This window comes from Trichechus manatus, unplaced genomic scaffold (assembly GCF_000243295.1).
Source record: "Trichechus manatus latirostris isolate Lorelei unplaced genomic scaffold, TriManLat1.0 scaffold00024, whole genome shotgun sequence".
NCBI classification, from domain to species: Eukaryota; Metazoa; Chordata; class Mammalia; order Sirenia; family Trichechidae; genus Trichechus; species Trichechus manatus.
This window is the reverse complement of record NW_004443960.1, coordinates 21,422,071-21,439,473: the sequence shown is the minus strand read 5'-3', so window position 1 is coordinate 21,439,473 and position 17,403 is coordinate 21,422,071. Positions and strand designations below refer to the sequence as shown.

Sequence of the window (17,403 nt, the reverse complement as noted above, 5' to 3'; positions counted from 1 at the left end):
TGAATCCAACCATACCAGTGCCTCATCCAAGACTCAGCAACTCTGTCTGAACTCAGTCCTTTTGCATGGTTTCTGGCATGCTTTATCTGTGTCTCAGTTATCCAGTGCTGCTATAACAGAAATACCACAAGTGGATGGCTTTAACAAACAGAAATTTATTCTCTCACAGTCTAGGAGTCTAGAAGTCTGAATTCAGGGTGCCATTTCTAGGGGAAGGCATTCTCTCTGTCGGCTCTGGGGGAAAGTTCTTGTCATCAATCTTTCCCTGGTCTAGGAGCTTCTTAGTGCAGGGACCCCGGGTCCAAAGGACGCATTCCCCTCTTAGTTCTTCATTCTTGGTGGCATGAGGTCCCCCTGTCTCTCTGCTCGCTTTTCTCTTTTATATCTCAAAAGAGATTGACTCAAGACACAACCTAATCTTGTGGATTGAGTCCTGCCTCATTAACATAACTGCCTCTAATCCTGCCTCATTAACATCATAGAGGTAGGATTTACAACACATAGGATAATCACATCAGATGACAGAATGGTGGACAATCACACAATACTGGGAATCATGGCCTAGCCAAGTTAACACACATTTTTGGGGGACATAAGTCAGTCCATAACAGTCTCTATACATTTGCCTATTCTGATATTTCATATAAGTAGGAGCATACAATATTTGTCCTTTTGTGACTGACTTATTTCAGTCAGCATAATGTTTTCATGGTTCACCCACCTTGTAGCATGTATTAGAACTTCATTTATCTTTATGTCAGAGTCGTATTTCATTGTATGGATATACATTTTGTTTATCCATTCATCTGTTGATGGGCATTTGGATTGTTTCCACCTTTTGGCTATTGTGAATAGGGCTGCAGTGCACATTGGTGTACAAGTATCTGCTTTCAATTCTTTTGGGTACGTACCTGGTAATAGTAATACTTTTGATATCTGGTTGTAAAGGTAAAGTGAGATAATGTCTTATGAAAAACCTTTTTCAATTATAAAGCGAAATCAGTTATCTTTTTTTTTTTTAACTTTTTATAAAAAGTTATAAATACATGTGGGATAAAATTCAGTAAACAGGAATAAACAGTGAAAATTCAGTGTTTTTTCTAACATGCTAATCTGCTGACCTGACCCCCAATCTGCTAATTTCCGTTCTAGAGACAAGCCTTGTTTTCAGGTTTATGCCTATATGCCTGTCCTTCCAGATACACACACGGACACACGCATACACATTCCCTGCCATTATTTGTCACAGATGGTAGCGCATTGTGAACACTGCTTTGCACTTTGCTTTTTTCACTCAACAATATAGCTATTATTCTGTATCAGCTATCATTATGTTTAATTATCATTATCTTTAAGGAGCTGTACTCTTTCCCATTCCATTTCAGAGCCCCTCAGAGTGCTTGACAAGCCATCCAGGTTTCATAGATGTACACTGCAAATCTTACTGAATTCCTGGCATCATGGGAGAGGATGGATTTAGATATGGATCCTGATTTTAATAGTAATAAACTAGTATTTATTATAAATGTCAATTAGCTATAAGTTATGAATCTTGTTTTTCTCCCGGCAGCTATCCTGGTATTCACAACTGTACTTCTAACTGCCCACAAGTCTGATTCCATCCAGCTAGACTCCCCGATGTGACACCTCAAAAAACTGAACTCATTATTTCTGTCCAGTGCCACCTCCCTCAACCCTGTATTTGTTCTTTCGTTTCACCTCCCTGGCTTTGGTTAATGGAGTCATTTTCCACCCAAGCGTCCAGGTTAGAAACCTTAGCAATCCTTAACTGCTCCCTCTTCTTCCTCCCTCGCTCCCTCCCATCTTTCTCCTCTGTGTGTCTGTTCTTTTTATCCCTGTGCTATCACTCTGGTCATGCTCTTCAGTCTTTGTATTCCTAGAGCAGTCCTCTAATGGTCTCCTTGCCTCCAGGTCCCCCCCATGCTCTAATTTAGCCTCCACATCCAACCAGGGGAATCTTCTAAAGCGTAGATTGTCATGTCTTTTCCCTGCCCACCCCTTTATTTTAACTTTCAACTCCATTTTCTATTGGATAAATTCTAAGCCCGCTTACAAGGCATAGGTTATCTTTCACAACAGCGCTGCAGCTCGTCTTTCCAGCTTTTTCTCTGGCCACTCCCTCCATATGATTTTCCCTTCTGCCTGCTCTAGGCTGTTAACACACCATCCCCTTTCATGCCTTAGTTCTTTTAATTTTTTTTGCAGGAGAGTAGACAGCCAGTCGTCCTTCAGTGTCCAACTAACGTGTCACTTCCTTTCATACCTGTCCCTGCCAGCTCCCTGCTTCCCTGAGGCAAAATTAATTGCTCCTTCACCTGTACTCCTATGACACTTGAGCCATACTTCTTAAATTGTAACACAGTCTTTCCAGCTCAATACATTGTGAACTCAAGGGCTGAAATGTGACCTTACTCAGCTTTGTGTCTCAGACATCTAATACAGCGTCTGACACATCATGGATACCTGTTAAATGCTGAAATGAAATAGGATCAGTTATTATTCTCTTAATTACTTTTATTAAATAACATTAGTTTTTCTAATTATAAACGTAATTATGTGTGTCTTAGAAGATTTGGAAAATACAGAAGAATACAAGAAAACAGGAAGGACTCATAGCCCTATGTCCTAGTAACATTTTTTTTTGTCTGCCAGGTGCTTTTTCTATGTGTTTGTATATATTTGTACTTAAACGTTTGTATTTTCTATATGGAGTTATTTTTACAGGTATTTATACATTTGTATGTATATAAAAAATTGGATTTAGTGTCTGTATAACTTTTTATCCTGTTTCACTTTATAGTAAGTTGTGTTTTGCTATGTATTAATAATTTTCACAAACATGATTTTTAATGGCTGTAACAGTATTCCACATTCCATTTAAAAAAAAGAACAATTGCTGTCAAGTCGATTCTGACTCTTGGCAACTCCACGTGTGTCAGAATAGAACTGTGCTCCATAGGGTTTTCAATAGCTAATTTTTGGAAGTAGATGACCAGGCCTTTCTTCTGAGGCATCTCTGGGTGGACTTGAACCTCCAGCCGTTCTGTTAGGAACTGAGCACTTTAACCATTTGCACTACGCAGGGACTCCAGATTCTATTACAAATGACTCATAATTTATGTTTTATTGTTATTTTGGAAGATTTAGTTTTTTGTTTTCAGTTTTTTGTTTGCAGGGTTTTTTTGTTTTTAGAACACTAAAATCACATTAGTTAATTATAACACGTTAATCTCCCTGTGTCCCTCTGATTATTTCCTTAGGACAAATTTTTAGAAGAGGAAATACCAGGTCAAAGAATGTGAATATTTTTAAGGCTCTTGGCACGTATTGCTAAATTGCCCTGCAGAAAGACAGTATAAATTTATTATGGTCAGACAGATTGTCTTTTTTTCTTTGCGCCCTCACCAACAGTAGCTGTTATAATTTTTTTAAAGTTTTGCCAGTTTGTTAGGAGGAAAATGGTACTTCCTTGTTTTAATTGGCATTTGTTTGAGTGTTAATAATGTTGAACATACTGTGTTTATGGGCTGTTTTCTTATTTTATGAATTGCCTTTTCATGTATTTTGTCCATGCTTGATTAAGGTAGCAGGGTATTTTAAATAATTATTCTGTTTTCTGGTCATTTTATAGGACATAGCCATGATTTCTGCCAAGCTAACAGGGATGCAAAACAGTTTAATGATGCTCGTTGATACACCAGACTATTCGGAAAAATGCGTGCACTTGGAGGCATTGAAGAACAGGCTGGAGGCCTTGGTCAGCCCCCAGATTGTAGCAGTATTTGGCTCTCAGTCTATAGGTGCGTAGAGCTGCTTTCTCATCTCTGTACACCTCTTTACAGAAGTAAGGCTTTCTGACTCTTCAGTCTTCAGAATGTCTTAATGCTGATTAAATTATGTAGATTGGAAGTAAATATCTAGCTTTCGGCTGGTTACGTTTTTTTCAGCATTTACTATGAAAATTTTCAAACGTACAGAAAAATTGAAAGAATTGTACAGTGAACACACCCTTTAGATTCTACCATTAGCATTATTTTATTTTACTTTAGATGAAGTTTTACAGAGCAAATTAGATTCTCATTAAACAATTAATACACATATTGTTTTGTGACGTTGGTTGCCAACTCCACGACATGTCAGTGTTCTCCTCTTCTCAACCCTGGGTTCCTCATTACCAGCTTTCCTGTCTCCTCCTGTCTTCTTGTCCTTTCCCTTGGGCTGGTGTGCATGTTTAATCTCATTTTGTTTTATGGCCTGTCTAATCGTTGGCTGAAGGGTGAACCTCAGTAGGGACGTCAGTACTGAGCTATAAGGGTGTCCGGGGGCCATACTCTCAGGGTTTCTCCAGTCTCTTGTCAGACCAGTAAGTCTGGCTTTTTTTGTGAGTTAGAATTTTGTTCTCCATTTTTCTCCACCTCTGTCTGGGACCTTTTATTGTGATCCCTGTCTGAGCAGTTGGTAGCGGTAGCCAGGCACCTAGATAGATCTTAAAAGAGCACAGTGCTCAAGGCAGATCTTTTTTATTAGTTCAGCTAAACTATTATTTGGTTTTAAGAAGACTTCAGGGGATATTTTTGGTTTAAGATTTAAAGATTATCTTAGGACGATAGTTTCAGGGGTTCATCCAGCCTCCATGGTTCCAGAAATTCTGGATTCCATGAGAATTTGAAATCCTTTTCTGCATTTCCCCCCCTTTTTATCAGGATTCTTCTATAAAATCTTTGATCAAAATACTCAGTAATGGTAGCCTGGTACCATCCAGTTCTTCTGGTCTCATGGCAAAGGAGGCAGTTGTTCATGGACACAGTTAGCCTCACATTCCATTTCCTCCTTCTATTCCTAATCTTCCTTTGTTGCTCCAGGTGAATAGAGACCAATTGTTGTGCCTTCGATGGCTACTTGCAAGCTTTTAAGACCCCAGGCACTACACAACTAACTAGGAGGTCGAGCAGAAGCACTAACCACGTTATTAGGCCAGTTAACCGGGATGTCCCATGAAACCATGACGCTAAACCTCTGGACCAAGGAACCAAATCCCATGAGGTGTTTGGTTGTACATAAGCAGCCTCAGCAGCTACTTTTTTGTTGTTGTTCTTGTTGTAAATATATCTGTCACACAGCTTTTGCCAATTCAACTTTTTACAAGTGTACAACTTATTGACAGCACTTATATTAATTGGCTGTGCAACCTTACCCTTAGTCAGTGTGGTTTTTCTACATGATGGTACATTTTTTGTTTTGAATTTTATTGTGTTTTACGTGAAACTTTACAGCGCAAATTAGTTTCTCATTCAAAAATTTATACACAGTTTTTTTTGTGACATTCATTGTAGTCCCCTCAATGTGTCAGCACTCCCCACCCCTTTCCCTTTCCACCCTGGGTTCTCTGGGTCCATTCGTCCAGTTTTCCTGTCTCTTCCTGCCTTCTTGTCTTTGCTTTTGTGCAGGTGTGCCCATTTGGTCTTGTATACTCGATTGAACTAAGAAGCACGTTCCTCATGTGTGTTACTGTTTGTGTTATAGGCCTGTCCAATCTTTGGTTGAAAGGTGGTCTTTGGGAGTGGCTTCAGTTCTCAGTTAGCAGGGTGTCTAGGGGCCAGAGTCTCAGGGGTTCCTGCAGTCACTGTCAGACCAGTAAGTCTGGTCTTTTTTTGTAGATTTGAATTTTGTTCTACATTTTTCTCCTCTGTCTGGGACCCTGACAGATGTATCTTAGATGGCCAGTCACAAGCTTTTAAGACACCAGACGCTACTCACCAAAGTCAGAAGTGGAACATTTTCTTTATGAACTATGTTATGCCAATTGACCTAGATGTCCCCTGAGACCATGGTCCCTAGCCCTCAGCCCCAGTAACTTGGTCCCCCAAGGTCTTTGGAGGTGTCTACGAAGCTTCTATGACTTTGCCTTGATCACACTGTGCTGACTTCCTCTATATCGTGTGTTGTCTTCCCCTTCACTAAAGTTAACACTTGTCTACTATCTAGTCAGTAATTTCCCATCCCACTCCCTCCTCCCTTGTAACCATCAAAGATTTTTTTTCTGTGCGTAAACCTTTTCTTGGGTTTTTATAATAGTGGTCTCATACAATATTTGTCCTTTTGTAATGGATTTATTTCATTCAGCATAATGCCCTTCATATTCATCCATGTTGTGAGATATTTCACGCATTCATCATTGTTTATCTTTGCGTAGTATTCCTTTGTGTATATGTACCATAGTTTATTCACCCATTCATCTGTTGATGGACACTTAGGTTGTTTCCATAGTTTTGCTCTTGTGAATAATGCTGCAATGAACATGGGTGTTCATATGACTATTCATGTGACAGCTCTTATTTCTCTAGGATATATTCCTAGGAGTGGGATTGCTGGATTGTATGGTATTTCTATTTCTAGCTTTTTAAGGAGGTACCATATTGTTTTCTGTAGTGGTTGTACCATTGTACATTTCCACCAGCAGTGTGTAAGAGTTCCACTCTCCCCAAAAACTCCCGAACATTTTTTATTTTCTGTTCTTTTGATTAGTACTAGTAGTGTTTGGGTGAGATGGTATCTCATTGTAGTTTTGATTAGCATTTCTCTAATGGCTAATGATTGCGAACATTTCCTCACGTGTCTGTGAGCTGCTTGAGTGTCTTCTTAGGTCAAGTGTCTGTTCGTATCCTTTGCCCTTTTTTTAATTGGATTATTTGTCTTTTTGTTCTTGAGGCGTTGAAGTATTCTATAGATTTTAGAGATTAGACCCCTGATGGGTATGTTGTAGCCAAAAATTATCTCCCAGTCTGTAGGTTCTCCTTTTTACTCTTTTGGTGAAGTCTTTTGATGAGCATAAGTGTTTAATTTTTAGGAGCTCTCAGTTATCTAGTTTATCTTCTGGTGTTTGTGCATTGTTAGTTATGGTTGATGGTTCATTTTTGATGATGTAATTAAAACATGAGAAGTTCTGATGTTTTAGGAGTTCTGTCTGATTTTAAATTTGTTTTCGGATGGGTGGGTGTCTGTGCTGAGACTAGGCTTTAATTAATATTATTTTGGAAGGGTGTAGCTAGATAATTATACATATGAATATGTTTGAAGATGTGCACGTATAAACTCTTACTATGCCTGCGAACATAAAATTTTAGTGTACTAAGTTTGACCATACAGTTTACTGTGAAGCTAGGACACTTCTGTGTCCTAGGGAGTGCTTTTATCTGGGACAACAGGTGTAAACCAGAAGTCTCTTGGGCCAACTGGGACATATGGTCACCCCAGGTGTACAGAACTGTTAGAGAATGACCTTCTGGGTAACTGAGTTCTCAGTGTAGATGAGAGCCATTTAACTCTCCTCATGCAAAACAGTAACATTGTTCTCCTTCAAAAGGTGATTTCTTCCTACTCCTATTCTCTCCACAGTCAAGGCCTGCAAAGGTTTGACTTCACCTTCCCCGCTTGTAAAGCCACACCAAACTTGGGCGTTCTTGGAACTCAGCCCTGGGGAGTTTTGTGCCTCTATTCCCAGCAGGGCATCATCTGTTCTGTGATCCCTGCACAGTAACTCCAGGGGAAGAATAAATCTCGTCAACATTTGACGCTATCATGCTAGATAATTAAAAAATAAATATTATTGTTGAATTTTATTAAATGCCTTTTCAACATCTATCATGATTGGATGTATTATTTTTATTTCCTCTGAGCTACTAATAACAGAAAATTATATTCATAACATCCTAATATTGTACTGGCGCCCTAGCGATGCAGTGGTTAAGAGCTACGGCTGCTAATGAAAAGGCTGGCAGTTCGAATCCACCAGCCGCTCCTTGGAAACCCTATAGAGCAGTTCTGCTTTGTCGTATAGGGTCGCTATGAGTTGGAAGCTACTTAACGGAAATTTTTTTTTTTTTAAATATTGTAGTATTCTTGCAGTTGAAGAAAAAGCCCCTACTTGTTCATGGGCTGTGTGTGTATGTTAATGTTGTTAGGTGCCATTGAGTCACTTCCGACTCATAGCAACCCTATGTACAACAGAATGAAATGCTGCCCGGTCCAACGTCGTCCTCTCAATCGTTGCTATGTTTGAGCCCATTGTTGTAGCCACTGTATTAATCCATCTTGTTGAAGGTCTTCCTCTTTTTTTGCTGACCCTCTGCTTTACCAAGCATGATGTCCTTCTCCAGGGACTGATCCCTCATGATAACATGTTCATGTATTACTAGATATTTGTTAATATTTTCTTCCAGATTTTTTCCTTGAGATCCCATAAATCTTTGTCACGTTTTCATGTCATGATTGCGTTGGCTTCATAAAAACAATTGGGAAGCTTTCATTTCTTCTTACTGCTTTATTAGGGCATAAATAGCATTTTTATCAAATATTAAAGAAACAAAAACCAAACCCATTGCCATCGAGTCAATTCTGACTCATAGCAACCCTATAGGACAGAGTAGAACTGCCCCATGGGGTTTCCAAGGAGCAACTGGTGGATTTGAACAGTTGACCTTTTGGTTAACAGCTGAGCTCTTAATCACTGCGCCACCAGGGCTCCTATCAAATATTACCGTGGCCCAATTTAATGCTTTCTGTTTACAGTTTCACTTGGATATTAATATTCTAACCTCTGCCTTCCTTGTTTTTGTTTAGTGTGTCTTTGCCATTACTTTGCCTTTGAACTTTGAGACATTTTATTCTAGACTTGTGTATTGCAGATAGCATATAGCTGAATTTTGTTTTTGATCTAATCTTTGTATTTCTCTCAATAAATGACTTCATCATATTTTGATTTTTTTTCTGTTAATAGACATTTTTGGTCTGTTATTTTTTTATTTTCTGCTTGTATGTGTCTTTTGATGTCTGTTTTGTTATATATTTTTTTGTATATTTTTCAGATAATTTGAAAGTTGTGGCTTCATTTCAGTTTTACTAATGATTTGTGACTTTAGTTAATAAGCTAAACTTATTTCTCAGTTTATCAACCTCATTAAAAAACACACGCACACACCTTATCTGTTGACTCCCTCCTGATTAGTGCATTTACATTCCTCTTCTTGCCTCCCAAAGGAGCCCTGGTGGCGCAGTGGTTAAGTGCTTGGCTGCTAACCAAAAAGTCGGCAGTTCAAACCCATTAGCCGTTCCAGGGGAGAAAGATGTGGCAGTCTGCTTCTGTAAAGATTACATCCTCAGAAACCCTATGGGGCAGTTCTGCTCTGTCCTATAGGGTCGCTATGAGTCGGAATCAACTCGATGGCAGTGGGTTTGGTTTGGTTCAGGCCTTGTCTCCCACCCTCCCTTCCTTTCCCTGCCACATTCTAGAACATTGTATATCTAGAGTTTTTATCACAGTATACTATCAAATTAAGAGTTTTTATATCATGTAGTTTTTCCCTGAGAAATTTTAAGCATTATATTCTATTTTATAACCAACAATTACTACGGTTGTTTGTACTTAATAAGGATGTGTAAATTAATTCAGTATTTGCCTCCAGCCTTTTTATCCCATGCTGTCTCTGTTTGTTAATGCTTTATTTTGAGTCTTCCTGTCTTTAACAGGTTTCTGTTTTCAAGTAGATTTTTTTTTTCCCCTAGAGAGGGCACATGTATTATATGTACTTTCTGGGTATTTATATAGTGAAAGATGTCTTTACATGTAGAAAGCAGTAACTGCTTTTGAGATTCTTGGGTTACACTCTTTTTCCTTCAAAATTCTGTAGACCTTGTGTTATGAAGTATATGTTGTAAATCCTAACCCCTATATGTCTGGTTATAATCCCATCTGGGAATGTGTTTTCTTTGTTTTATTAAGAGGCCGTATCTGTGTAGGGTGTGTTTTAAGCTAGTCACCTTTGAGATATAAAAAGAGCAGATTAGGCATAGAGAAGCAAGCAGAGACAGGGAAAGATAGATGCCATGCCACATGAAGGTCACCAGGGAACCAAGGAACAAGGACCTTCCCCCAGAGCGGACAGAGAAAATTGTCCCCTGGAGGGGGCACCACCTGAATTCGAACTTCTAGCCTCCTGAATTGTGAGAAAATAAATTTTTGTTTGTTAAGGCCACCTATTGTGGTATTTCTGTTCCAGCAGCACTAGATAACCGAGACATCTTGCTTCATTGTCCTTTATGATGTTAATGACGCAAGATTAGAAGCAGTTATGTTAATGAGGCAGGACTCAATCTGCAAGATCAGGTTGTGTTTTAAGTCAATCTCTTTTGAGATATAAAAGAGAGAAGTGAGCAGAGAGACATGGTGACCTCATACCACCAAGAAAGCAGCACTGGGAGCAGAGTGTGTCCTTTGGACCCGAGGTTCCCACACTGAGAAGCTCCTAGACCAGAAGAAGATTGACCACAAGAGCCTTCCTCCAGAGCTGACAGAGAAAGAAAGCCTTCCCCTGGAGCTGGCGCCTTGAATGCATCAGCTCCAGGAGAAGGCTTTGTCTCTCTGTTGGCTCTGGAGGAAGGTCCATGTAATCAATCTTGCCTTGGTCTGGGAGCTTCTCTGCACAGGAACCTCAGATCCAAAGGACGCACTCTGCTCTCAGCACAGCTTTCTTGGTAGTATGAGGTTCCCATGTCTCTCTGCTCACTTCTTTCTTTTATATCTCAAAAGAGATTGGTTTAAGACACTACCTAATCTTGTAGACCTCATCAATATAACTGCTGCTAATCCATCTTATTACATCATAGTGGTAGAGTTTACAACACATAAGGAAATCACATCAGATTACAAAATGATACACAATCATGCAATACTGAGAATCATGACCCAGCCAAGTTGACAGATATTTTTGAGGGACACAGTTCAGTCCATGGCAGCTCCTAACACTGCTTTCTTGATGGTATGAGGTCCCCATGTCTCTCTGCTTGCTTCTGTCTTTTATATCGTAAAAGAGATTGACTTAAAACACAACCTAATCTTGTAGATTGAGTCCTGCCTTATTAACATAACTGCCTCTAATCTTGCCTCATTAACATCATAGAGGTAGGATTTACAATACATAGGAAAATCACACATATGACAAAATGGTGGACAATCACACAATACTGGGAATCATGGACCAGCCAAGTTGACACACATTTTTGGGGGACACAATTCAATCCATAACAGGGCAGATAGTAAATATTTTAGGCTTTTTGGGCCATGTGGTCTCTGTTACAGCTACTCAACTCTACAGTTGTAGTGAGAAAGCCCATAAGTAAATGAATGGACTTGGCTGTGTGCCTGTAAAACTTTATTTACAACAGATGGTAATTTGGCCTACTGACCCAAAGTTTGTTGACTGCTGGCTTATAAGATTTTTTATCTTGAAATTTAATAATTTTACTGGGTTATTTCTCAGTTTGAAATTTTAAAAACTTCTGGACCATGGTGAGAGCCCTTTTTTATCTGCTAGTTTATATCTTTCTTCATTTCTGGAAAATGTTTTTCTTTTCTACCTTAAAACATTTTTTTTTTTCTCTTCCATTTGTTCTCTTTTCTTTCTTTGAGAACATTGACTATCTATTCATTAGCATTTCATTTTTTCCCTTCTAGATATGTTGTGTTTTCTCTGTTCTCTTTTGTCTCTTTGCTCCCCCCGTCCCCCGCTGCAATCTGTGTGGTTTTTCAAGAGTTTGTCTTCCATCTGACTGATAGGATTTTCTAAAGTATCTGTTCTGCTCTTTGTGTTTCTCATTAATTATTTTAAACCAAAGTCCATACTTTATTCATATTTCCAAATTTTTTTATTGTCATAAAATATACATAACAAAATATTTACCATTTTAACCATTTTTAAGTGTATAATTTAATGGCATTAAGCACATTTACAGTGTTGTGTAGCCATCACAACTGTTTATTTCTAGATCTGTTTTATCACCCGAAACAGAAACTTCATTCCCTTTAAAAATAACTCTCCATTTCCCTCTTCTCCCAGCTCCTGGTAACATCTGTTCTACTTTCTGTCTATGAGTTTGCCTATTCTAGATACCTCATATAAGTGAAATTGTATAATATTTTTCCTTTTGTATCTGGTGTATTTCACTTAGCATAAGATCTTCAAGGTTCAGTCATATCATAGCATGTATTAGAACTTCATTCCTTTTTTCAGCTGTGTAGTGTATATACCACATTTTGTTTATCTGTTCATCAATTGATGGACATTTGGATTGTTTCCACCTTTTGGCTATTGTGAATAGTCCTGCAGTTAACATTGGTGTACATGTATCTGTTTGTGTTCCTGCTTTCAGTTCTTTTGAGTATATATCTCACAGTGGAATTTCTGAATCATACAGTAATTCTATTTTTAACTTTTTAAGGAACCTCCAAACTGTTCTCCGCAGTGGCTGTACCATTTTAAAGTCCCACCAGTAATGAATGTGGGTTCAAATTGTTTTATATCTTTGCCAGCACTTGTTGTTTTCTGTTTTTTTTTTAAATCATGGCCTTTGAATGAATTTTTTATTTCAGTTACTGTATTCTTTAGCTTCCATATTTTTTTTTTGTAGTTTCTGTCTCTTTATTGAAATTCTCGTTTTGTTCCTGTATCATGTTCCTGATTTCTTTTAGTATATTGTCTTTGTTTTCCTTTAGTTTTTTTTTTTTTCCACTGTATTTAATATTATTGTTTTAAAGTCTTGTAATCTGTCCATTATCTGGACATTCTTAGGGTTGATTTTTGTCTCTTCATATTGTTCTTTTGATTGGGCCATTCTTTCCTGTTTTTTTGTATGCCTTGTGATTTGTTGTTGTTGTTGAAATTAGGACATTTGAACATTAAAATGTGATAACTCAGATTATTCCCCTTCCCCAAGGATTTCATTTTTTTTTTTTCCCCTTTTTAATTGTTAAAGGCTGTAATAGTCTGTCTGCTCAGCAACCTCCCCTGATTGCTTTTACAAAGACTGCCCTCTAGAATGTATGTGGACGCTCAGGATTTCTTTCCGATGCCCGTGCCCAGCTAGTGTTTCAAAAGAGACTTCTTTGTATTCCAGGGAAGAAACAAATAGCAAAAAGTAGAAAATACCTGTTTTTCCTCCCCTTCAGGGGTTGCTGTTGTTGCTTAATGAAGGCTGCATTCAACTGTTTGTTTATTGGCTTTTCCAAGCTAATTTTTGTGAAGTGTATTTTTCAGTTCTGTTATCTCTGCAGTCATTTATTGGCGTGACAGACTTCATTAGTGGGCGCTCTAGCCCTTTGAGTCTGCCAGCAGGGTCAAACCACTGCTGTGAGAGTGCTGTAACTGCTGCAATGAACTGCAGCTGTCCTTAAGGGCACCACCAGCTGTGCAAACTGTGAACCGCAAATACTTGGAGGACAAGGTCCCACTGCCTGCCCTGGCACCAGCCAGCCGCTCTTGGAACATGGGCCACTGTCTCCATCACCACGGCAGGGCTGAGGAATTGTTGGTGCATGTGGTTCACCTAGGAAAGATAAGCGGCTTGTCCCTTCATCAAGCACTCCTGATTAAATTACGTGCCTGATCTGGTTCCAGAGTTTCGAAATAGTTGATTCAGATTGCTCTTTCCAGTCTAATTGTTGTTTGGGTGAAGGGATGGACCTCTGGAACTCCCTATTCTGCCATTTTGTGTAATTACATGATGCTTTTTAAAGTTCTAAATTTTGCAAGATACTCTCACACCAGCTTTTCTCTGTCTACCCTTAGAGGCGGAGTCTGTGTCTCAGTATGTGTCACTTGCACTAGTTTATCCCATGTGATTCATTGTGGGCCTAGTTTGCGGGTATTGCTTGGTGCTTCCTTCTCAGTCCCATGGAAGTGACTGTACTGGGAGGATCACCTCCTCAGTCCTTCAGACAGCACCCAGACAGGTATGAACAGACACAACCATTCGCTGGCAAAAGCAAAGTCTGTTGCACACACTCTTGTGCCAGAGAGTAGGTCCTTGTCTGGGAGCAAGGCTTGCAGTTTGCAATTTGCTGGTGGTGCAGCAGCCTCACCACAGACCCCGCTGCTGTGGTGGCAGGGAGGGGGAAGAGCGTCTATGGTGTTATTGTTGTTAGGTGCTGTTGAGTTGGTTCCGACTCATAGTGACCCTATGTACAACAGAACAAAACACTGCCTAGTCCTGCACCATCCTCACAATCATTGTTATGCTTGAGCCCATTGTTGCAGCCACTGTGTCAGTCCATCTCATTGAGGGTCTTCTTCTTTTTCGCTGACCCTGTACTTTACCAAGCATGATATCCTTCTCCAGGAACTGGTCCCTCCCAATAACATGTCCAAAGTATGTCAAAGTCCTTGTTTCTAATGAGCATTCTGGCTGTACTTCTTCCAAGACAGATTTGTTTGTTCTTCTGGCAGTCCATAGTATATTCAATATTCTTTGCCAACACCATAATTCAAAGGCATCAATTCTTTGGTCTTCTTTATTCATTGTCCAGCTTTCACATGCATATGAGGCGATTGAAAATACCCTGGCTTGGGTCAGGCGCACCTGATGAAAAACTCAATACCATCAGTCAGGTGATATTGAGTGTCTATGGTAGAGAAAAAAAATATTTTCCTACTGTTTGAGGGCAGATTTTGTCTTAATTCAGTATTCGTTTAGATTCTATAATTCCTTGACTGGTTTCTAGAGTTCTGAGACTGACAAGTCACCTAATTTTGCTTGGTGTTTTCTCTTTTTGTTGTGGGGGAATAGGAACATGCAGCTGCTTATTCCACCATCTTGCGTGGAATTGTGTATTCTGCTGTTGTTGAGTGGAGTCTTAACATGTCTGTTAAGTCTAATTGGTTTATAGTGTTGTTCAAGTCCTCCATTTCCCTATTGATCTTATGCCTGGTTGTTCTATTATTGAAAGTGGAGTATTGAGGTCTCCAATTATTATTGTGGAACTATCTGTTTCTCCCTTCAGTTCTGTTAATTTTTGCTTCATATATTTTGGGGCTCTGTTGTTCGGTGAATACATGTTTATGATTGTTATAGCTTCTTGCTGAATGGAAACTTTTATCAGTATATAATGTCCTTTGTCTTTTGTTACCTTTTTGGATTTAAAGTCTATTTTGTTTGATAATATAGCATCATGGATTGAATTGTATCCCCCAAAAACATGTGCTGTAAATCCTAACCTAACCTCTATGCCTGTGGTTGGAGCCCTGGTGTGCAGTGATTAAGAAATCGGCTGCTAACCAAAAGGTCAGTAGTTTGAATCCAAATCCATCAGCCGCTCCTTGGAAACCCTATGAGTCAGTTCCGCTGTGTCCTATAGGGTTGCTATGAGTTGGAATCAACTCAGCGGCAATGAGTTTTATGCCTGTGGTTGTAATCCCATTTGGGAATGGGTTGTCTTTGTTATGTTAATGAGGCAGGATTAATGTAGAGAGTTACTTGAGTCAATCTCTTTTGAGCTGTAAGAGATTAAACAAGTAGAGATGGGGAAGAGAGATGCCAAGCTACATGAATATCGCCCAGGAGTAGAAGCTTAGAAGAGACAAAGACCTTCCTCCAGAGCTGACAGAGAGAGAAAGCCTTCCCCTAGAGCCAGCACCCTGAATTCAGACTTCTAGCTTCCTAAACTGTGAAAAAATAAATTTCTGTTCGTTAAAGCCACCCACTTGTAGTATTTCTGTTATACACTAAGTAATTAAGACACCAGCCCAACTTTCTTTTGGCCACTGTTTGCATGGAATATCTTTTTCCATCCTTTTACTTTCAACTTCTTTGTGTCTTTGTATCTCAAGCGAGTGTCTTATAAACAGCATATAGAGGGATCATGGATCATGTTCCGTTTTTTTTTTTAATCCAATCTGCCAATCTCTGCCTTTTAATAGAAGAGTTTAATCCATTTATATTTAATTACCAATAAGAAAGGATTCACTTCTGCTGTTTAGCTAATTGTTTTCTGTACATCTTACATGTTTTTTGTTCCTCAATTCCTCCATTAGTGACTTTTTGTGTTTTTGAATTTTTCTAGTTTTGATTCTCTTCTTCTTTTTTAATGTATATATTTTAAAGTTATTTTCTTAGTGGTCATCTTGGGGATTACAATTAATATCTTAAAATTATAACAACCTAGTTTAAATACTATCAGCTTCCTTACAGTGGTATACATACATACTGCCCCTATACATTTCTGTCCCTCCCCCTTTATGTTGTAATTGTCACAAATTACATTTTTATACTATGTGCTCATTACCATACATTTATAATGCTTGTTTTATTCTCTTTTTTTAAATATATGATTTAAAATTGCCTTTTAAATCATATATTAAAAAAAGAGAAGTTACATACCAAAGGTACAACAATATTGGCTTTTATATTTAATTATGTCTATGTAATTACCTTTAACAGTGTCCTTTATCTCTTCTTTTGGTTTCAAGTTACTATCTAGTGTCTTTTCATTTCAACCCAAAAGACTCCCTTTAGCATTTCTTGTAGGGCAGATCTACTGGTAATGCACTCCCTCAGCATTTGTTTATTTGGGAATGTCTTAATTTCTCCTTTATCCTTGAAAGATAGTTTTGCCAACTATAGAATTCTTGGTTGATATTTTTTTCCATCTAGCATTTTAAATATATCACCCCATTATCTCTGGCCTCCATGGTTTGTGATGAGAAATCATCTGTTAATCTTATTGAGGACTCTTTATATGTAACGATTCATTTCTCTCTTGCTTCTTTCAAGATTCTCTCTTTGTCTTTGGTTTTCAACAATTTGGCTATTATATGTATCCATGTGGATTTTTTTGAGTTTATCCTGCTTGGAGTTCGTTGAGATTTTTGATCAGATTTGGAAAGTTTTCCACCATTTCTTCAAATATTTTTTCTGTCCCTTTTTCTCTTTCTCTTCTTCTGGGTCTCCTGTGATGTGTATGTTGGTACGCTTGATGATGTCCCATAGGTCTCTCAGACTCTGTTCATTTTTCCTCATTCTTTTTTCTTTCTGCTCCTCAGACTTGATAATTTAAGTTGTCTTATCTTCAAGTTTACTGATCCTTTCTTCTGCCTGCTCTGATCTGCTGAATTTTTTATTTTAGTTATTGTACTTTTGAGCTCAAGAATTTGTTTGGTTCTTTTTTTTTTAAATTTCTCTTTATTTATATTCTCATTTTGTTCATGCATTATCTTCCTAATTTCCTTTAGTTCTCTGTCCATGTTTTCCTTTAGCTCATTGAGCATATTTAAGACAGTTTATTTACCATCTTTCGCTAGTAATTCCAATGTCTGGATTTCCTCAAGGATGGTTTCTGTCAAATTCATTTTTTTCTGAGACAGGGCCATACTTTCCTGTTTTTCTTTTTATGTTTTGTAATTTTTTGTTGAGAACTGGACATTCTGAGTATTATAATGTAGTATCTCTGGAAATCTGATTGTCCCATTCCTCTGGAATTGGTGGTGTTACTTGATGATGGTTGCAGTTATCTGTTTAGTGACTTTTTCAAACTATTTTTGCAAAATGTATATTTCA

General features: G+C 38.4%; 1 protein-coding gene across 1 annotated transcript in view; it reads left to right on the top strand.

Annotated features, from left to right (window-relative positions):
* Positions 1 to 17,403, top strand: part of COG7 (component of oligomeric golgi complex 7) — a 97,094-nt gene that overhangs the window by 4,921 nt on the left and 74,770 nt on the right. The window contains exon 4 of the mRNA XM_004373458.3: positions 3,653 to 3,821. Within this exon, the coding sequence (XP_004373515.1) occupies positions 3,653 to 3,821 (169 nt within the window). The remainder of the gene's footprint in view (positions 1 to 3,652; positions 3,822 to 17,403) is intronic.